This window comes from Psammomys obesus, unplaced genomic scaffold (assembly GCF_907164565.1).
Source record: "Psammomys obesus unplaced genomic scaffold, mPsaObe1.curated_primary_1811, whole genome shotgun sequence".
Lineage (NCBI taxonomy): Eukaryota > Metazoa > Chordata > Mammalia > Rodentia > Muridae > Psammomys > Psammomys obesus.
Genome location: NW_026596356.1, coordinates 826,142 through 848,969, shown reverse-complemented (window position 1 = coordinate 848,969; position 22,828 = coordinate 826,142). Strand labels below are relative to the sequence as shown.

Here is a 22,828-nt window from a genome sequence, read left to right as displayed (position 1 = left end):
GAAGACCTGATAGGGCTGAAAATGAAACAAGATGAAAGAGAGATTACAGAAGTCACTTGAAAACCACAGGGCACCAAATTTACATGAAGTGGAAGACAGATGTGCAAGATAATCATTGGGCAAAATGAGGGAGCCTCTGAATAGGAGAATTACATGACAATTGGAAGCATAAGTAATGTATGGAACTGAAGTATGTGCTACCTCATTTGCCTTATGGGTAATCTGGGGATGTGTGGGGGTTTGTTGTGTGTAGAGGTGTGGGAATAACACCGAGGAAATGAACTTGATAGGCTAGTAGACTGGAATATACATACAAAAACATCGTGGCTCCAGTGCATTGGAAGCTGTTTAATTAATAGGAAGATAGTATATCAAAGAACAACATGAGAAGCCACAAATAAATAAACGTTAACCAAGGAAGAAGTGCATTTAGAAGCATGGGAGACAAAAATCAATATTAAATGATTTAAGATGAAGAGACAAAAACCAGGAATGGAAAGAGGAGGTATAAGTTTCAGAGAAGCTAATCTAGAAAAGGTAAAGAAATGATGGAACATATCTTGTCTTAGAAAAAAACTAACATATTTTCACATTTCAATCATTGCTTTGCTGCTTGTCATACCATGGAGTTTATAGAGGAAGAAGTGCTAAAAATGTACTTTATTGCACTGAATCTCACAATGACAACTAGATATACTGGCTGCATTTAGTACAAATGTGAATAGGACTGTGTCAAAGATAGTAATTAAAATGCAAACTTCACAATTAAAGGTAAGGATGAGAAGTTCCTGTAGACTTATAGAGTTGGGACATTTATTCTATGGCCAAGAAATTAATAGACAAGATAAAACAAAGACTAACTAAATGCCTATTCTTCACAGAGCCATGGCAACAGCAAAGAGCAACCCTGATGAGCCCCAGCTAAGATGCAGAAGGAAGCTAGAGCTCCAGGATATGCTGACAGAAGCGGGACTGTCTGTGGACTACTGGCTGCCTAAGATTCAGGAAGACCTGGGTGTGACCTGTGCCCAGGCCTTACAACACTTAGAAGGAAAAGACCTCCAGAAGCTGAAGACCCTGACACAACATGCGTGGGAGGAAAAGGCTCTGGAGAAGCTGCTCGACCTCTCACAGACACACAGTGTTGAGATCCAGGAGACTGCAGGGGAGATGGTAAAGAGCAGGCAGAGGCAGGCAGGACAGGCGCTGCAGGAGCTGAGGGCCTTGCAGTCAGAAGGGAAGCACAGACAGGAAGAGGCAGTGAGGAGAAAAGAAGCAGAGCTGAGGCAAGCAGTGGAGATCCCCGAAGAGTGCTGGCCGATGCCTGAAGTGCCCCTAAGAGAAGTCACTGAAATAATGGAGAGACACCTCAGTCACATGGAACAGACCCTCGCTCACAGTCAGAACCTCTCAGATAGAGACCTGGTAAGATGGGCATCTGGAGGGCTGGCCCTGCAGGGAATTTACAAGACCAGCCACCAAAAGGATCTGCTGGCAAGGAGAGAAGAGCTACTCAGTGTCCCTAAGGAATTCTCACTTGCTGGCCCAGAACACAGCACATGGACAGAATCAAAGGAGTTCTCATCTTTTCGAGAACAAGCCATGTTCACACAGACAATGGAGAAGCTGGGTTTCAGTCGCACCTCCTCGATTAAAGGTGGCTGTTGGGGACTTAGTCTAGAAGCTGGTGTAGGTCAAAGCAAACATACTGAATCTGAGGATACTCACCAATCACATTCAGAGCAATCTTACTTCTGCTCAGCCAAATTCAGCTACATCCCACTGGCCACCTGCCACTTTCCCATCGACCATCTTCAGCTCTCCGAGGCTGCTCTCCAGGAACTCCAAAGTTTTGAAGAACTCCTGGGTCAGACTACACACCCAGACAAACTCCTCTCGGTGAGGCACAGGGCTGAAAACTTTTTCCACAGGTTTGGCTCTCATGCTAGCCAAGGCCCACTGCACCTGGGAGGAATCTACTGCTGGAAGGCCATTGCAGAGGGTTTTAGAAAGGAGCAGCTGGCTGGTGTAAAGCAGCAGACAGAGGAGTCCTTGAATATTTACATAAAGGGCAGCTATAACGGCTTTGGAGTTAAAGGTGGTGCAAGTCTAAATATGCCAGACTCACATTCAAAAACAGTGTCTTACAGTAAAACTCATCGAAACTTACAAACAAAGGTGCAGCTGTCTGTGGCCCAGACTGGTGGACCAGCAAAAGCACATGGATTTGCCCAGTGGACAGCTGGTCTTGTCGCTAGCAACCAAACCTGGTCTGTCATTGACCGAGGACTTCAGTTGGTACCTATTTGGAACATCATCCTCAGCGGCCACAGAAGTGACTTTAAGGATGCCCTTCAAGTGGCTAATTGCCTAAAAGATAACTACACTGCTCTGACTGGACTCACTGTGGAGATTCAGGAAGGAGAAGAATTTCTCACTGCTGGAAAAGAGGCTAGGCTTTTCCTAGATAATGTGAAACGCTGGGAGGTTTCTGATCCTGAAGAACAGCTCAATAAGTTGATGGATTTCATGCAAACATTAAGTCAAAAAGTAAAAAGTTATAGCATTTGGATTAATACATGCCTCACAGACTGGGATCTGCAGAATTTTCTAGTAAACACTGTCAACTTTTGCAAAAATTCACCCACCTACAAAACTCGGTTTATTAAATCTCAGTTGTGCAGCCTTCTAGATCCTCACGTATACAAAGTGACAAACTTTCCTCAGGCACACGCCATCATACAGTGGATCAATCAGTCAGAGCCAGAAGAAGAACAAGTCAAAATCACCTCGTTTTCTGAATTCATTAAGACCTTAGAGAATACCTGCACAAACCTGATGGAAGTGAATATCAGAAATGAGTCCCCAGAAACAGGGGAAGAAGCAAAGAGAACGGCTACATATGAGGTCACCACAGCTCTCAGCTCCTTCCTGCTGTACCTCAGAGAAACAGAGCAGCCAGACCTGCAGCTGCTGCTACTCTCCATTGCAGCTGGTGCAGGCTATCAGGTGGAAAACAATATTTTTCAGCATCTTCTGGGATGTAATGAGTTAAACTTCCTCTTGGATCAAATGCAAAGTAACCAAGACAAATACCAAGAGCTTAAAAATATTTGCAGTTACAGAGCCCAGGCATTCCTGGTGCTCACAGCTCTAACAGCCACAGTTGAAATCACAGATATTTCTACAGAAGAGAAAAGAAAACGATTGACATTAATAAGACAACATATAGGAAATTTGTTTTCTGAAGAAGTTGCACATGTTCTCACAAAACATGGCATGCATCGTGATTGGGAAAATCTGGAGAATGATTTAAGATTACTTGTTGATGGGGACTATAAAGCCACCATCCCTTCCTTGCAAATGGATGAGGTGAAAAAACAATTACAAAGTCTCTGCCATGAAAAGAAAGAGACTTATAAACAACAAAGTAGTGAAAACAACACAAAGGAAATGACAGCAGAGGGACCTTTCCTAGACTTACTCCAACGTCTAGGCCTAGAACATCACTATCCAAAAAGGATGAGCAGAGCTGACTTCCATCTGATCTACAAGAGGTCTGTGTACAATACATAGCCAAGATCTGAACAGGAGCTTCCATTCTACTTCCTACAAAAGCTACTGATGTTGGATTATGGGTTGAGACATCTTGTCTTCAAAGATGATGAAAACATAGAAAACCATATCTCTATAGGTTCTTCCAATCATGAAAGTGAAGATTTTGATCCATATGAAGATGTCATTAAAGACAATGACAGTCTTACCTATCCTTCAGCCACTCAGTCCCGGCCCCACATTCACCCAATGGATATCCAGATGGCCATTTTACACTGTGCAGATGATCTTACCAGGCAATATATTTTGTCCAAACTTTCCATTTGCCAATATGCACTCCCCCTTGTAGTGCCAAATCCCAACACTTCTCAGATTGAATTTTATCTCTGGTCTCTCAGACAAATTAGGAAAAGTTGGCAAAATGCAAGTAGGTCACCAGAAGACAAGAGCTACAGCCACAAGAACCAGCAGATGTGTTGTGTCTCTACCCCTATTGTGTCCTTCATTAGAGTTGGAAATGGCCTCTCTGCTTCCAAATCTCAGATCATGAACTCTCTCCTCAGTAAACGTAAACATGATGTGTTTTTTCACAGACACTGCAGAGGAAGCAGCAAGCACTGTCTCCTGATGCAGGGAGTGGTAGAGATCTGCTGGTTCTGTCCTGGGGGCCAAGGTGAGGACACATTTGACAAGTGTCTGACCTTCACCAATCTTCATGGAGATGCCAAAGAACATAGGCAACAACTCAGCTTCCTGCAGGATGTCTCTTCTCTCATTGTGATCCTCATGTCAGCTTCTGATGACAATAAAGAGAACAAAAACCTTGTCAGACACCTCTGTCAGTCATCAAGACCTTTGATCTGTTTGATTGATGACAAAGAAAAGGCTATAGCAAATAATTCTGGTAAAAGATTGAGAATTGGCATCAGGAATAGAAATGAGGCAGAGTTAACAGAGGAGCTTACAAATGCCATCAAACATTTTCTAGAGATGTCTGATTCTCCTCTCAGCTTAGAGGACTGTTCACAGATGGCTCAAAATCAAGGATTCCTTATTGATGAAGACCAGCGAGACTGCAAGGAAGCCAAAGAAAAGGCTCAGACTATAATGGCTCTCCTTGAGGAATACAAGTTACCTCAGACAAAAGAAAATTTACTACCCCTTCAAGGACAACTTTGGCACCTTTGGTGTAAGAAAGACAAAGAATTCTATCATCTGAGAGAAAAGGGGAATCGAAGCATTGAGCAACACAAGAGTGAGATTGAGACGGATAAAAGAATGATTCGATGTCGGCAATTGGAAAAAGCTTTTCCTCTCAATGATTTAATGCGCTCTGTTCTCGAACTTCTCCAGGAATATTCAGAAACTCATAACAGACTCTATTTTTTACAGTGGCTGACTCTGTTTTTTGACAGCCTGTTTTTAGAACACCTGAAAAACTTGCATGAAAAACAGAGATCTTTGTGGTTGATGGTACAAAGAGAAAAGCAAAGAGCACAGAAGAGCAACTCCCTAACACTCTGGCAGCAGCAGATAGAAACCATCTCCACAGAGATTCATGACTGTACTTTAGGAACTGAGCATCTTCTCCGAGAAGTGGGCCAAATCTATGAAGCTCTGGAAGAAACTTCCTCCTCTAGAGATAGCCTTTTTCTCTGCCTCCCTGAGATTGCTGCAGACTTGATGATAGCTGGTGTTCCCATTGAGCTGATGGATGGGGATGCTTCTTATGTGCCTCTAAAGTGGGTGGCAGCTATTTTTGACAAGGTCTCAGAGAAAGTTGGAGACAAAAGGCTGTTTGTTCTCTCTGTCCTTGGCCTACAGAGCTCAGGGAAGTCCACCCTGCTGAATGCCCTGTTTGGGTTGCAGTTCACAGTCAGTGCAGGAAGATGCACCAAGGGGGCCTACATGCAGATCCTGAAGGTGGAAGACACATTCACAGAAGACCTTGGCTTTGATTTTGTGCTTGTTGTAGACACGGAAGGACTTCGGGCTCCAGAACTCAACAACAAATCCCAGAATTGGGACAATGAGTTGGCCACCTTTGTGATTGGCCTTGGAAACTTGACTCTGATCAATATTTTTGGGGAGAATCCCTCTGAGATGCAAGACATCCTACAAATAGCTGTTCAAGCCTTTCTAAGGATGAAACAAGTGAAAATCTCCCCCAGTTGCCTCTTTGTCCATCAAAATGTGGGAGAAATTATAGCTAAAGACCAAAATATGGAAGGACGAAGGTGCTTAGAGCAGAGACTAGATGAAATGGCAGTAACAGCTGCAGAACAAGAAGAGTGCTCAAATGTATCCCACTTCAGTGATGTCATTAAGCTTGATGCCAATAATCATGTCTACTACTTTGCTCACCTCTGGGATGGCAATCCCCCAATGGCCCCACCAAATCCTCATTATAGTCACAATGTCCAGGAACTAAAGAGCAGAATTATTTTGACTGCCAAGCAGGAATCCAGAGGTAGTATCATGAAAATATCAGATGTCAAATTTCGAGTTCAAGATTTGTGGAAAGCCCTGGTCAATGAGAACTTTATTTTTAGCTTCAGGAACACCAGAGAGATCATGGCCATGAGCAAGCTGGAAACTATGTATAACCACTGGATCTGGGAGCTCAGGAGTCACATGCTGGACTTTCAGAACCAGCTGATCAATCAGATTCAGAATGGGAAAGTGCAGGCACTCCAAACAAGCATATTTGAGGCTCCAGTCACAGAAAAGTATATAGCAATTAAGCAAGAACTTGAAAAATATTTTAGTGAAGACCCAGACAATGAAATACTGATTCAATGGAAATCAAATTTTGAAAACAAGCTAATAATCCTTAAAGAAGCACTTATTTCAGACACCAGAAGGAAAGCTAATGAACTTATTCAATTTAAAAAAAAATCAAGACAGGCTGGATAAGAAAAAATCAAGTTATGAAAATGAATTATTAGAAAGGAGCAGAAAGTTGGCTTTAACTGTAAAGGATAAAGAATTAAATGAAGAAGAGTTACATGAAAAATTCAATCAACTTTGGAAAAAATGGGTCTGTGATGTGTCCTCAGATCTTCCTCCAGTCATAGAACCTGACATTGACACAGATTCTGAAAACATCCTTTGGGAACATTTCCAAAAGGAGATAAACATGGTGGACATACTTATGAGAAATTCTGAAGATAAATTTCAAATAAATTATGATGAACATGTAAAAATGAATAAGAAGTATAGCTTTGTGGCTCGGACATTAAAGGTCTGTGATAGAGAATCTATTAACATGACTACTGAAAAAATTATTACAAGATTTAATGAGACTATAAACAATATTCATAAGAAACAGTGTGATTATAATACAAGTTATTTCCATGAAATCCTGAGGCTAATAGAGGAAGAAGTAAAATCTGCACCTACTGAGGACAGATACACATTTACAAGCAAATACAGCATTGATTTGTCTTTATGCTTATTCCAAAGAGCAGCTAAGAGTTTTAAGGAGATGCACAAGGCATTCAAGAGAGCAAATGACCCTGTGAACTATCTGGAGAGAAAGAAAAATGATTTCTTCATGAGTTTTAAGATCTCCTGCCAAGGTGCCACCTCCATCAAAACATTTGTTGATTTTCTTTGGCACAAGCTCACCCCTGCTATCTCTGCCACCATAAGGAGGAAAATGGTCATTAAAATTGCTGGAGCCATGCGAGCTAACTGCCCTGAATTCAATGGAAACAGGGCTAACCTGGAGAAACATATTCTTATTTCTCTGGCAGAAGAAGAAAACTTTGATAATTACTGGCAGTATCTTCATTACACAAAATCTTTTTTTAGCAGCTATATTGAAAACCATATTAAAAAATACTGTTCAGATGAAGGAAGTAAAAATATAAAGACTTTTTTAAAAACATGTTTAAGTGACATCAAGAATGCCATCCTCTCTGCCATTCATGAGTCTACAACAGTAGCTAAAGATAAAGGCAGCACTGCATCTGGCTGGTTAGATTTGTTCTGTGATCACCTAGGGAGCAACCTGGTCTTTCCAAGAAGAGACCTGGTAAGCATTGAGGACCAGGAGATAAAGGATACGGAGTTTCTCAAAGAAGCCATGAGTGCAGCTTTGGATCCTGCAATGAGGAAAGTAGAAGAGGACTGTTCAAGTAAGCCCATAGATGAAATGGTTCCTGACATTGAGAAAATTCTCTCTGAACATCTCTGTGGCTGCTGGAAACAGTGTCCTTTTTGTAAAGCAATTTGTACAAACACCATTCCCCAACATGAAGGAGACCACAGTGTGCCATTCCACCATCCTCAGGCTGTCAGTGGATGGCGTTGGCATAAAACAAACCACTTTGTCATTGATTGCTGTACTAGCTCAGTAGCAAGTGATAAATATTTTATTTTAGATGAACAACAAAAATTCCCATACAAGAAATATCGAGAAGCAGGAGATGACTTTGCCACATGGAGCATCACCCCAGACTCATCTCTCCAGCCATATTGGAAATGGTTTGTCGGTTTGTCTGTCGCTTCAGATCAGAGCTAGAAGAGAAATACGGCAAAAAATTTACAGATATAGGTGCTATTCCAGATTTATGGACCAAAATCACAAAGCAAGAAGTATTAGTTGACTTGAGAAAACATTAATTGGCACAAATAGAACACTAGACAGGCCATAGAAATTTCACCTTAACCAGGGGCGCCTAGTAAAAATTTAGGTTGCATTATAAATTAAATAAGTAAGAAAGAATAAACTAGTTACTATTTCAAGATTTGAGGATTTTCTACTAAAATGTTTTATTTCTTTTTTATTTTATATCTCCTGCTTTGTACATAATATACTAAATATGTTAATGTTTTATTGTTTTAGCTTTTTGCTTGTTTACTTTGATTTCTGTGGTTTTGGGTTTTGTTGATGGTGGTCTTTTGGAGGCTATTTTTCTTTATATTTTTTAAATTAAATTTCTATTTTTTTATATTAATTACAATTTATTTTCTTTGTATCCCAGCTGTAGGCCCCTCCCTCATTCCGTCCCTATCCCACCCTCCCTCCCTAGTCTCCTTCCTGCCCCTCTCTAAGTCCACTGATATGGGAGGTTCTCCTCCCCTTCCATCTGACCCTAGCTTATCAGGTCTCAACAGGACTGGCTCAATGTCCTCCTCTGTGGCCTGGCAAGGCTGCTCCTCCCTCAGGGGTCGGGGGAGGAGGTCAAAGAGCCAGCCACTGATGAAACTATTGTTGTGATGTGTTTCATATTGTTTTAGATTTTATTGTCTTGTTTGTTTAAAAGAAAAAAAAAAACAAAATTGTGTTGGTAGGCAAATGGGGATGACCTACAAGAAATTGAAAGTGGGAGAATATAAGATCAAAATAAATTGTATTAATTTTTTGATAAAATAAAATGAGCATAAAAATTAAAGCCTGGAGTTATATATAAGTCTGAAAAGGAATCATTCCTGGAATTATATTATGGCGATCAGGTTAAAAAGAAGACTCTGGTGTTTAACAATGATTGAGAATTTGGCATAATCTGCAGTTACCTAGGAGACAAGTTTCTGGTACATCCCTGAAAGATATTTTTAGTTTATGTTAGTCTATGCCCATGAGAGACAACAAGGACAGATTAATGGAGGGGGGAAGACTTTCCCTAACTTGGAAGCACCACTTCCTGGGCTGAATGGAAAGGAGAGAGTTACCTGAGCACAGAGCACTCACTGCTCTCCACTTAGCCATCTGGCTCAAGCTCCTGCCTCTGAAATTTGCCCAACTCTGAAATTAAACCGTGAGCTGGAACTATTTTTCCTTCAGTTGACTTTGTCACATATTTTGTTGCAGCAACTAATAATGTTACCAAATTCTATTAGGTAATTTTCCATTTTTGTGATAAAATACCATAACCAAAAGTAACTTGCAAAAGTTAAAAAAAAAAGTTACAGAACTCTGAGAGTCCATCAGAGTGGGGAAGCACAGCAACAAGAAGCAGGAGGCTAAGGGATTCCATCAAAACTGCACACAGAAGACAGGTGGAGCTATAAACAGGTGGAGCTATAAGCTCTAAATGCTGACTCCAGTGTTACAATTTCTATAGCAAAACTCTATAGGTCTGAGAAGGACTGAGGTACATCCTACAAATTTCATACCCTCCCCCAAACTGTGTCACCACCTAAGAACCAAATATTTAAATGTATAAGTATACGGGTCATTTTACATTCAAATAACAATATTCCATTCCTGACGCCAATAGTCTCATGACCATATCATAACAAAACCCGCATTTAGTCCAACACAAGAACATCCCCATAATATTTATTAGTCTCAATATTGATGAAAACTACACAGCACAAAGTCAATTCTGAGACTTAAGGCAAACTCTAAACTGTGAAAAGAATTACATATTTCTAACAATACACAGAATAATGTTCCCGTTTCAAAATGGGGGGAATGGGAAGTGTATAGAGGAAAGAATACAGCAAAGCAAAACAAAAAGAACAGCAGGTGAAATACCATTTATCAAACCCTGTAGCTCTACATCTAGGATACAAGAAGTACTGTGTACTTAGACTCAAAGGACTCCAACCCTCCAGCTTCACTGCCTACAATGTACAGGTCTCACTTATGCTTGTTAAGCTCTGTATGCAGCTTTCCTTGGCAGATGTCTCATTCCTCAGACATGTTCAACACCTTGGAAACATGGTAGATCTATTTTTGTCTCTTTGGGGAACATTCGCATTGATCTCTATAGTGGCACCAACAGTTTGCACTCCCATCAACAATAAAGAGTTCTCCTCTCCCTGAATCCTCACCAGCATTTGTTGAGATTCATAATTTGACTTTGGACATTCTATCCTACAATGAAATCTAATGTTAAAGTAACTTTTATTTGCCTGATTTAATTGTTATCTCAGAAACTTACTGCCTTCATCTGCTAAGCTAGGCCTACTCAATGAAGCTTCTAGCCTCTGTACAATATAATCTAGGCCTAGAATGTTTTCAGCTCTGAGACTTACTGCTGAATAAGCTTTCTAGTTCTTTCTGGACTTTGGATGGCTGGTTCAACTTAGATGTTCTGGCTCAAAACTCTTTTCCAAACTGACTGACTCAAGTTAGCTTCTCTCAGATTCTGACTGAATTGTTCTGCTTGGCCTCATACTAACTTTGGCAATGTGTTCTAATCTTTTGGCTCCTCATTCTCTGGATCCTTCTGTCTTCACCTGTGTCTAGCCTCTTCTCTCTTCAACCTGTCTAGGTACAACTGTCCCAGTAAAACTGCCTCTGAATTCCATGCACTGACCTTCCACAAACTCAACTCCACTGCACTGCCTCTCAACTCACTGATTCAACTGAACTGCCCGAACAGAACTGACTAGAACCCGGAGATCTGCCACAGTCCCCTGAGAGCTGGAATTAAAATTGTGTACCAGCACACCTGGACCTAAGCTTTTCTCTATCTGAAGCTTGCTCTATAACCAGGCTGGCCTTGATCTCAAGCAGGACATAGCACCCCTGAGACAACTCCTGAGATGACACCAGACACTCAGAGACACTGGGTGTCACTAAGAGAAGCAAGAAAGTAGTGGAGAAATGGAAGAGAGATAGAAACAGAAGGATGTGGGTACAATGAAGACAGGCAGACCTGGAGACTTGAGGATACTAAGAAACAGCCTGATAGGAGCAGCCAGAGATGCCACCTGGGAGCATGGTGGGGTCCTGGCCTGTGCGGAAGCCTGGGGCCAAATCTGCGTCTGTGGCACTACAACAGCAGGGGTCTGTTACCACCAAAGACCAGGCAGACTTCCCTGTTCAGACCACACACATTGCAGGAGTTGTGGGTGAGTCTGCCCAAAGGTATGGGCCTAGGAAAGCTGGCCTTGCCAATCATCACCCATGTGATGGCATGGAAAAGGGGAGATAGCCTCAATCCGTTCCCCTCTTAGCACCTGCAGCAGGCAGGATACCTGTCCCTTGGGTCATAATAGAAGGAGGGCTGACCTTCTCCTCATCAGGTGCAGGACTCAGGAGAACAGGCCTGCACACTTCTCGGGCAGCACAGTAGAGCTGATCCTGGTGGCAGGGTATATGTCAGATGGCCCCACAAGTGTGAGCATGGAAGAGCTGGACCCACAACTTGTCTGTCATGCCTTTTCCCACCCTCTCTCCTTGCCACCTGCACCAGGTTGAAGAGCTGGCTCTGAGGTCATGAGAGTAAGAGCAGGCCCTACACCTCATTTGATGCAGCACTTGGGAGAGCAAGCCACGTACCTTACCTGGGCACTACAGGAGAGCTGGCCCTGGTTGTGGGGTTGCTGTGGAGCTAGCTCCAAGATTGTGAGAACTGGAGAGCCTGTAGACTGACCAAATCAAATAGCTTTCAGGCCCAGATCCAGGGTTTAGAATTGGCCCATCCCAACATGTAACCCATTAATGAACTGCTGGAGTACATGAAGGGTCCAGTCCTACAGAAACAAAACTACAGGATCATCATGACACAGGGCAACAACAGGATATCTGAGAGGAGTTCAAGTGAGGTTTCAGTACTGTTACAGTAGCAGAAGCCAGAGGCCTCCTACCAGACCAATGAGTCATTGCAATGAACATTCGCAAGCAATTAAGTGTGAACAAAAGGCTACACTGTGGGGCATGCTGTGACTACACTCTATCTTCCATAATGAGATCTTTTTTTCTCTGTTGGGAGAAGGTGGCAAGTTTCGAGGGTGGACCTGAGGGGAGGAGGAGATGAAAGGAATTGGGGGTGCATGATTTAAAAGTCACAAAGAATCAATAAAAATTTGAAGAAAAAAATAAAAACTAGCTTTGGAAGATATGCTCAATGGGTCAATGGCAGCAACTACTATTTTGACAGTAGCCAACCAAGTTCTGGTTGGATACAAGCCCCACTCCACAATGTGGAACTCACTCTGATATTGTTGATAGGGCAAGAATCCTTAGTTCACTCAGTCATGGACTGTGACCAGGAATAGTAAACCAAATAAAACTGTTTCTTACTTAAGATATTTTGATTAATGTTTGGTCATAGGTTATAGGAAGACTCTAGTATTATTCTGCTTAATAGTCAGAGTAATATAATGATACCTAACTTCTTGCCTTTATGCTAATATGTTAATGCTTCTCTCAACCCTCAGCAGAGAAGGTTCTTATGGATGGAGATGAAATTAAACACTGATACCCAGTCCACATGCATTGGAATTGAACCTGATGTGCTCATGTCTAAATGGGATGTCTATATTTCATCTCCTGGCTACAAGGTTTAGGAACATTGTGGAAGAGAAGACAGATATACTATAAGAGCCACAGAAGTAGTTGTCTTCAGTGACACAGTATTTCATGGATACATCAGGACCATTGTACACATAAACTCACAATGTCTAGAACTACATGTGCCCTGGAGAAATCAAGCCAGTCAAGCTCTCAGCTTGTATCAGGGAGGGGCTCATGAAGTTCTATATTCTTGTGATAAGCTGTTGTCAGTTGATGGCTGCTGGGGTAGAGTCACTTTTTATCAGGGATGTGGTCTCTGAGAGGCTATTCATGTTCCCACATCAATAATCAACACTACTGTTTGTAATCATTCATAACAATAGCGACAAGAAAACAATATAGTTAGAGAATTTTCTCAACCAACAGAAAAGGAACTGGGGACTGAACCCAGGGCCTCAAGAATGCCAGGCCAATGCTCTATCACTAAGCTTTATTGCCACTTCTTCCCTTCACCTCCTTTTCTTTTTTCTTTTTAATTTTTAGAATTCTACTCTTTTGTGTGCACAGAAAAATGAGCCTGAAAAACGACAATCAATCTAAAATTTTACTTTGGAAGAGATCAACATGGAAACTACTCTCTCCCAAGCTTTGCACAGAAAAAGTGCATATTTGGAGACACAAATACATTTAACATACAAACTCTTGGTCATAGATACTTCTCTTTATAATGGGAAGCAGTGAATGCCAAAACTCAGTATGGATCAAAATCGAAAGGGAAGAGTGACTGAGTGCATTGTAAGCAGTAAAGGTTTATCACTGTCTGCAAGTCTCAGTGAACATCCTGAAAGTGGTGAGAACAAAAAGGGGAAAGAGCCAGAAGGTACGAAAGAGTTCTGGATATGTACGATGTTGGAACTGAACTCATAAACTCACAAGAGCTGCTGTTGCTTGCACAAAATAGGGCTCCTGAGGCCCTACCTCTCCCTTAGGGAAGGGAGTCATATTCTTCAGTGGTGTAGATGCCTTTGTTCTAGGAAATAACCCACCATCCATGCCCATGCAAACAGCCCCAATTAAATTCACTGGGTCATATTTTTTACGACAAGAAAGTAGGAGGGGAACATGTTGGAAAGAAGAAAGCATTTGCCATATCTACAAAGGGAGAAGAGAGTTCTGGCTACAGACTTGAACTGCTTTGTCTTGTGAATTGAAGGAGTCTATAATCCTTAAAATCCATTTAAAATTATATATGTTTGGATGTAGTATGTTTCATGATACATTAATATACAAAAAACAGTTTGGTATATCATTAAGAGATAGCTAATCGAATGACAATTTTTTCTAATTTCACAATGATTTAAAGCAAGTGTTTTAATGGAGGAACAAGTATTTAAAATGAGGATTTATGTAAACTAAATTTCCATCTACTATAAGTGAGTATGTCAGATAAAAGACACCTTAGACAATAAAGATTTAGGATAATAAGCAATTATATCTGTCCATTAATTTAAAATGCCTCTACAGGACAAACATTAACAACCTTTCTACTGGATAATTATTGTGGTTTTGTTTTCAATAATAGGTTTTACATGTGTGTGTATGTATGTATGTGTGTGGTTTATATACATATATGTATATACATATATATAATTTGTTAACTCTGAACTTTAGCAAGGCTGTCATTTCTATGTAAAGCATAAATGTTTATGTGTACCAAAAGTCTCTGTATTACATTTATCTGGCAAAAGATAATCATTTCATGGTAAAATTACAGGATATTCAGATAGAAAAAGATGAACAGAGAGAGACACAATTATCATCCATGTAAAGACACATTTGTGTTTCACGTTGTAAAAAGGAATGTGCAGGTGCATGTTATGAACAATTCTGTGGGGACATGCTACTAAAGGTATTTCTTTGTTCTGAGTTATCCCCAAGAACAGGTAATATGGACAAGAGGAAAGTAGGGATTATCAGCTTCAGGAATTAGCAAAAACTGTTCTTCCTGGAGATAAGAAACTTCTGTAGAGTATTAATTAACTCAGTCTTCTCAGATTGAACACTTTTGAATAGTGTAAAGATTCTCTTGACATGAGCTCAGTGGCCAACTCATTATCACCTTCCCGGGTTGGGGGCGGGCAGCCTTACCAGGCCACAGAGGAAGATGATGCAGGCAGCCCTGATGAGACATGATAAGCTAAGGTCAGGTAAAAGGGGAGGAGGTCCTCCCCTATCTAGAGACTAGGGAAAGTGCATAGGGGGAGAAGAGAGAGGGTAGGTGGAACACAGAGGGGACATGGGAGGGAGCTACAGCAAGGTTACAAAATGAATAAATTGTAATAAATAAATCAAAAAGTGGAAAAACTGTTTGGCTGAATCTTTCTGTATTTCTTTTTTTAATTACTTTTTAATTAATTTTTTATTTTTTAATATTAGTTACAGTTTATTTACTTTGGATCCCAGCTGTATCTCATTTCACTCATTCCCTCCCAATCCTACCCTCCCTCCTTCATCTCCTCCCTATCCCTTTCCAAGTCCACTGATAGGGGAGGAGGCCCCCTTCCATCTGACCCTAGCTTATCAGGTAATTTCAGGACTGGCTGTAAAGTCCTCTTCTGTAGCCTAGCAAAGCTGCTCATCCCTTGGGGGGGGGGGGTCTCAAAGAGCCAGCCATTGAGTTCATGTCAGAAATAGTCCCTGTTCCCCCTGCTAGGGTGCCCACTTGGATACTGAGCTACCATAGGCTACGTCCAAGCAGGGGTTCTAGGTTATGTCCATGCATGGTCCTTGGTTGGAGATACAGGCGAATAAAAGACCCCTGTGCCCAGACATATATGGTTCTTGTGGAGCTCCTGTCCTCTCCAGGTCTTACTAACTCCCCCTTCTTTCATATGATTCCCTCACTCTGCTGAAGGTTTGGTTATGAGTCTCAGTATCTGCTTTGATACACTGCTAGGTAGAGTCTTTCAGAGGCCCTCTGTGGTAGGCTCCTGTCCTGTTACTTGTTTTCTCCTGCATCCAATGTCCATCCTATTTGTCTTTCTAAGTGAGGATTGATCATCTTACCCTGGGTCCTCTTTCTTGTTTATCTTCCTTAGGTATACAGATTTCAGTATGTTTATTCTATCTTACAGGTCTAGTACCCACTTATAAGTGAGTATATACCATATGTGCCTTTCTCCTTCTGGGATACCTCATTCAGAATGATCTTTTTTAGATCCGACCATTTGCCTGCAAATTTCATGATTTCCTTGTTTTTAATTGCTGAGTAGTATTCCATTGTGTAAATGTACCACAATTTCTGTATCCATTCCTCAACTGAGGGACATCTGGGTTGTTTCCAGGTTCCGGCTATTATGAATAAAGGTGCTACAAAAATGGTTGAGCAAATGTCCTTGTGTACTTGAGCATCTTTTGGATATATGCCTAAGAGTGGTATAGCTGGATCTTAAGGAAGTGCTATTCCTAATTGTCTGAGAAAGTGCCAGATTGACTTCCAAAGTGGTTGTACAAGTTTACATTCCCACCAGCAATGGAGGAGGGTTTGCAATTCACAACAACCTCTTAAGCATGCGTTGTCACTTGAGTTTTTTATCTTAGCCATTCTGAGGGGGAAAGGGGAAATCTCAGGGTCATTTTGATTTGCATCTGTCTGATGGTTAATGATGTTGAGCATCTCTTTGTTTCTCTGCCATTCAATATTCCTCTATTGAGAATTCTCTGTTTAGCTCCATACCCCATTTTTTTAATTGGATTGTTTGATTTATTGCTTTTAAAATTCTTTAGTTCTTTATATATTCTGAATATCAGTCCTCTGTCAGATATTGTGTTGGTGGAGATCTTTTCGCAGTCTATAGGCTGTCGTTTTGCTCTGATGACAGTGTCTTGTGCTTTACAGAAGCTTTCCAGTTTCATGAGGTCCCATTTATTTGTTGTTGACCAATAGCCTGTGCAGTTGGTATTCTGTTCAGGAAGTTGTTTCCTCTGCCAATAAGTTCTAGGTTCTTCCCCATTTTTTCTAACAACTTTAGTGTATCTGGTTTTATGTTGAGGTCTTTGATCCACTTGGAATTGACTTTTGTGCAGGGTGATAAATATGGATCTATTTTCATTTTTCTGCATGTAGACATCCAGTTGGACTAACACCATTTGTTGAAGATGGTGTCTTTTTTCCATTAAATGGTTTTGGCTTTTTTGTCAAAAATCAAGTATACATAGGTGTGTGAGTTTATTTCTAAGTCTTCTATTCAGTTCCATAGATCCTCCTTTCTATTTCTATGCCAATACCTTGCAGTTTTTATTACTATTGCTCTGTAGTAAAGCTGAAGATCAGGAAAAGATATACCTCGAGATGATCTGTTGTTGTACAGGATTGTTTTGGAGATTCTGGGTATTTTGTTTCTCCATATGAAGCTGAGAATTTTTCTTTCAGGGTCTGTAAAGAATTGTGTTGGTATTTTGATGGGAGTTGCATTGAATCTGTAGATTGCTTTTAGCAGGATGGCCATTTTCACTATGTTAATCCTACCGATCCATGAGCACGGGAGATCTTTCCATCTTCTGATATCTCCTTCAATTTATTTCTTCAAAGACTTGAAGTTTTTTTCAAACAGGTCTTTCACCTGCTTGGTTAGAGTCACCCAAGGTACTTTATGTTATTAGTGACTATTGTGAAGGATGTTGTTTCCCTGATTTCTTTCTTGGCGCTTTTGTCTTTGGTACACAGGGGGGCTTCTAATTTTTTTGAGTTGATTTTGTATCTTGCCACTTTGCTGAAGGTGTTTATCAGCTGAAGGAGATCCCTGGTTGAATTTTTAGGGTCTCTCATGTATACTATCATATCATTTACAAACAGTGAAACTTTGACCTCTTCCTTTCCGACTTGTATCCCCTTGATCTCCTTTAGTTGTCTTATTGCTTTAGGTAGGAATTCAAGTACTATGTTGAATAGATATGGAGAGAGTGGGCAACCTTGCACTGTTCCTGATTTCAGTGGTATTGATTTAAGTTTCTCTTCATCGAGTTTGATGTTGGCTATAGGCTTGCTGTATATTGCCTTTACTATGTTCAGGTATGTGCCTCGTATCCCTGATCTCTCCAATACTTTAAATATGAATGGATGTTGGATTTTATCAAATGCTTTTTTGGCATCTAAGGAGATGACCATGTGGTTTTTCTCCTTCAGTTTGTTTATATGGGGGAATACATTGATGGATTTCTGTATGTTGAACCAACCTTGCATGCCTGGGATGAAGCCTACTTGATCATAGTGGATGATATGTTTGATGTGTTCTTGTATTCGGTTTGCAAGTATTTTATTGAGTATTTTTGCATCAGTGTTCATAAGAGAGATAGGTCTGAAGGTCCCTTTTTGGTTGGGTCTTTGTGTAGTTTAGGTATCAAGGTGTCTGTGACTTCATAGAATGAGTTTGGTAATGTTCCTTCTGTTTCTATTTTGTAGAACAGTTTGAAGAGAAATGGAGTTAGCACTTCTTTGAAAGTCTGGTAGAATACTGCACTGAATCCATCTGGCCCAGGGCTTTTTTTTTTTTTTTTGGAAGTGAGACTGTTGATGACTGCTTCTATTTCCTTGGGGGATATAGTACTATTCAGTCTTTCTACCTGAGCTTGACTTAATTTTGGTATCAAGAAAATTGTCCATTTCTTTTAGATTTTCAAATGTTGTGGCATGTAGGCTTTGTAGTACAACTTAATGATTGTTTGGATTTCCTCAGTGTCTGTAGTTATGTCACCCTTTTCATTTCTGATTTTGCTGATTTGGATAGTTTCTCTCCGCGTTTTATTTAGTTTGGCTAAGGGTTTGTCTATCTTGTTGATTTTCTCAAAGAACCAGCTCTTGGTTTCATTGATTCTTTGAATATTTTTATTTGTTTCTAATGGATTGATTTCAGCCCTGAGTTTGATTATTTCCAGCCATCTGTTCCTCTTCTGTGTATCTGCCTCTTTTTTTTTTCTAGGTCTTTCAGTTGGGCCATTAAGTTGCTTGTATGAGATGTTACAAATTTCTTCTTGAAGGTACTTAGTGCTATGAATTTTCCGCTGAGCACTGCTTTCATTGTTTCCCATAAGTTTAGGTATGTTGTGCCTTCATCTTCATTGAATTCTAGGAAGTCTTTAATTTCTTTCTTTATTTCTTCCTTAACCCAGCTGTCATTGAGTAACAAGTTGTTCAGTTTCCATGTACGTGTCGGCTTTTTGTTATTTCTGTTGTTGTTGATGTCCAGCTTTAGTCCATGGTGGTCAGATAGAATACAAGGGATTATTTCAATCTTTTTGTATCTGTTGAGGCTTGCTTTATGACCAACTATATGGTCTATTTTGGAGAAGGTTCCATGCGGTGCTGAAAAGAAGGTATAATCTTTTGAGTTTGGATGAAAAGATCTGTAGACGTCTATTAGGTCCATATGATTTAGGGACTCTGTTGTTGAGGTCCAGCTTTAGTCCATGGTGGTCAGATAGAATACAGATGATTATTTCAATTTTCTTGTATCTGTTGAGGCTTGCTTTGTGACCAACTATATGGTCTATTTTGGTGAAGGTTCCATGAGGTGCTGGAAAAGAAGATATACCCTTTTGAGTTTGTTGGAAAGTTCTGTAGACATCTATTAGGTCCATTTCAGTTAGGGCCTCTGTAAGTGCCTTTATTTACCTATTTGCCTTCTGTCTAGATGATCTGTCCCTTGGAGACTGTCCCTAGCCTCACACTATTAAGGTGTTGGGATCTATGTGTGATTTACGCTTTAATAATACTTCCTTTATGAATGTAAGCTCTCTTGTATTTGGGCCATAGATGTTCAGAATTGTGATGTCCTCTTGGTGGATTTTTCCTTTGATGAGAATGTAGTGCCCCTCCTCTTTTTTTTTTATTAATTTTGGTTGAAAGTCTAATTTATTAGATACTAAGATAACTACCCCAGCTAGCTTTCTGGGTCCATTTGCTTGAAAGACATTTTTCCAGCCCTTTACTCTGAGGTAACATTTATCTTTGTTGCAGAGGTGTATTTCTTGGATGCAGCAGAATGTTGGATCCTGTTTCTACACCCATTCTGTTAGTCTGTGTCTTTTTATTGATGAGTTGAGTCCATTGATGTTGATAGATAATAGTGACCAATGAACATTAGTTCCTTTTATTGTGGAGTTGGTGGTCTTACTGTGATTCATTGCTTGCTTTCTTTTAATTTTTTTAGGGACATTATCTGTACCCTGTTTTCTTTGGTATAGTTCTTTTCATTGGATTGGAGTTTTCCTTCTAGTATCTTCTGTAGGGCTGGCTTGCTATGTAGATATTGCTTAAATTTGGTTTTGTCATGGAACGTTTTGTTTTCTCCATCTATGTTGATTGAAAGCTTTGCAGGGTATATAGTAGTCTAATTTGGCATCTGTGGTCCCTTAAAGTCTGCATGACACCTGCCCAGGCCCTTCTGGCTTTCATAGTTTCTGATGAGAAGTCCAGTGTGATTCTCAGAGGTCTACCTTTATATGTTACTTGGCCTTTTTCCCTTGCTGCTTTTAATATCTTTTCTTAGTTCTATAGATTTAGTGTTTTTACTGTGATGTGACATGAGGAGTTTCTTTTCTGGTCTAGTCTAATTGGTGTTCTGTAGGCCTCTTGTATGTTTATGGACATCTCTTTCCTTAGGTTGGGAAAATTTTCTTCTATGATTTTCCTGAAGATATTTTCTGGACCTTGGAGCCTGGAATCTTCTTTTTCATCAATTCCTATTATTCTTAGATTTTGTCTTTTCATGGCATCCTTGATTTCTTGGATGTTTTGTGTTTGGAATTTTTCTGATTTTACTTTTTCTTTGAGAGAAGTATCAGTTTCTGTGAGTGTATCTTCAGCACCAGTGATTCTCTCTTCCATCTCTTATATTCTATTGGTGATGCTTACCTTTGTGGCTCCTGGTCTTTTCTCTAAGTTTTCCAGCTCCAGGGTTTTCTCTCTTTGTGTTTTCTTTATTGATTCTAATTCTGTTTTCGTGCCTTGCAGCATTTCCTTCCTCTGTTTGAATGTGGATTCCTGTCTCTGTATGATGGTCTCTATTTTTTTTTGTTTGTTTCATCTCTGTATGCCACTAATTGTATCTCTACTTGTGTCTCTATTTGTTTGGCTATATTTGCCTGTGTTTCTTTGAGAGCTTTGTTCATTTTCTCTTTCTTTGCCTTCACTTGGGTGGCCAATTCTTTGAGAGATTTGTTTATTTCCTCTTTAACTGTCTGTGTTTGGATGGCTATTTCTCTGAGAGATTTGTTTGTTTCCTCTTTGTGTACCTCAAATAACTAGATAAGCATAGCTTTAAGGTCATTTTCCTGTGTTTCCGATGAATTGGAGTATCCATTAATTTTGGGGGTTGCTGGTGAAGCCATAATGTCCTGATTTATGTTGGATGTGTTCTTTTGCTGACCCCTGGCCATTTGCTTATCTGTAACCTTCACTGTTTGTTCCTGGATTCTGCAGTTCAGACTGGTACCGTCTTTCTCTGGAGTCTGGAGAATTCTTCAGGAAGATGAGAGAGGTCCAGTGGTTTCAGCGTGTGCAGTGGTGTTTCAGCTGTACCTGTGGGAGGAAAGTCCGCAGGTGCAGAAGGACAAATGTGCGCGAGCGTGTGCGTGTGTGTGGCAGTGTGCCTTGAGGGACAGGGTGAAAGAGAATGTAGAACCCTTGAGTGTATGGGAGTGGCTCTGCCTTACATGCATCTAAGGGGTTACTTGCACATGTGCTGTAGATGTAGCTGGCGCTGGTGATAATTGCAGGCACAATTTCCTTATGCAAATTCCCTGAATACCTCAGTGGCCTACAGGCTACTGGTATTCAGCTCTGTCTGAGCTCCAGGCATTATATAGCCTGAACTCCACTGTTGGACCCACAGAGCAGGGGCTTCAATGTCTCAGGAGTCCCTCTGTTTCCCACAGTGGGTGTGTGGGTGGGAAGGATCTGATGTCTGGTTGTTAGTTTAGAAGGACCCTGAATCTGGGGCTCTGCAGGCACTTGAGGGTGCACTCACTCTCAAGCAGGTCACATCGGCAAGGACCAAGGTATCCGCACTCTCTAGTCTCTGGTTTGGACCTGCTGAGTCATATGCAGGAGGACTAACTAGCTCTGCCAGCTTAGTGGTGCTGCAGCCACCAAATTAGGGACTCCAGCTGCAGCTGCAGACCGGGAGGGCTGTCCAAGTGGCTTCTGGGAAGTTCTGGGGAGCAACAACAGTGGTCCACAGACCTAGGTGGCCCAGTGCCTGGCAGACCTGGTTTGTTTGGCAGGTCTGCTGGACTTTGGTGGCTGTACAGCTGGCTATCTGCCACTGAGGGGTTGCAAAGCCCATACAGTCATTGGCTGGAAAGCCCTGCAGAGTAAGAATGTTTGCTCGCAGACGTGGGACCCAGGGAGGATGGTACCATGGATCTGGGACTCGGAAGGCAGGTACAGCTGGCAGCCATGGCTGAGGAGCTAGGAGCCCCACCTCTGCTGTCCAGTCCCCAGGCAGTGAGTTCTGTGCTGAGAATCTCTGTGAGCCTACTCTGCTGAGGAGGAGGGAGGCCTGAAAAGGGGGAGTGCAGTGGGATCAAAAGATCCTTTCTCTCATTCCCCAAAGAAGTCCTCGGTGACCTGAGACTAAAGGTCTCAACTCGTGATGTTCCCTCTTGTTCAGAAAGCCTCACCATCCTTTCCCTAGTCTTAGTTGCCCCTCCACTCACCAACTCCAGCACTTTAGCTCCTCTGCCTCTCAGAAACTGTGTGCGCTGGTTGCCACCATCTTTGAATCTCCCTTCCTGAATTTCGTTACAGATGTCCATAATCTGTTTGATTTTTATCTTCCTCTAATTCTTTACACATTTTATTTGTTTCCTCCATTAACCTCTTCATAAGGATAGATGTAAGGTCATCTTCTTGAATTTCACTTATGTTAGGGTGTCCAGGGCTACTTGCTCCTGGATACCTGAGTTCTGGGGATGACATACTGATTTGCCTTTTGTTGGTTGTACTTTTACACTGGCCTCTACCCATCTGTCCATCTCAGGTTTTGTCTGTTAATTTCTGGTGCCTACTAGAGT

At 41.1% G+C, this 22,828-nt stretch overlaps 1 protein-coding gene across 1 annotated transcript; it reads left to right on the top strand.

Annotated features, from left to right (window-relative positions):
* Positions 1–885: 885 nt before the first annotated feature.
* LOC129669247 (interferon-induced very large GTPase 1-like) lies at positions 886–8,184 on the top strand. The gene is given in 3 exon segments (XM_055597414.1): positions 886–6,438; positions 6,440–8,053; positions 8,056–8,184. Coding segments are annotated over 3 exon segments (7,296 nt in total).
* The last annotated feature ends 14,644 nt before the right edge of the window (positions 8,185–22,828 follow it).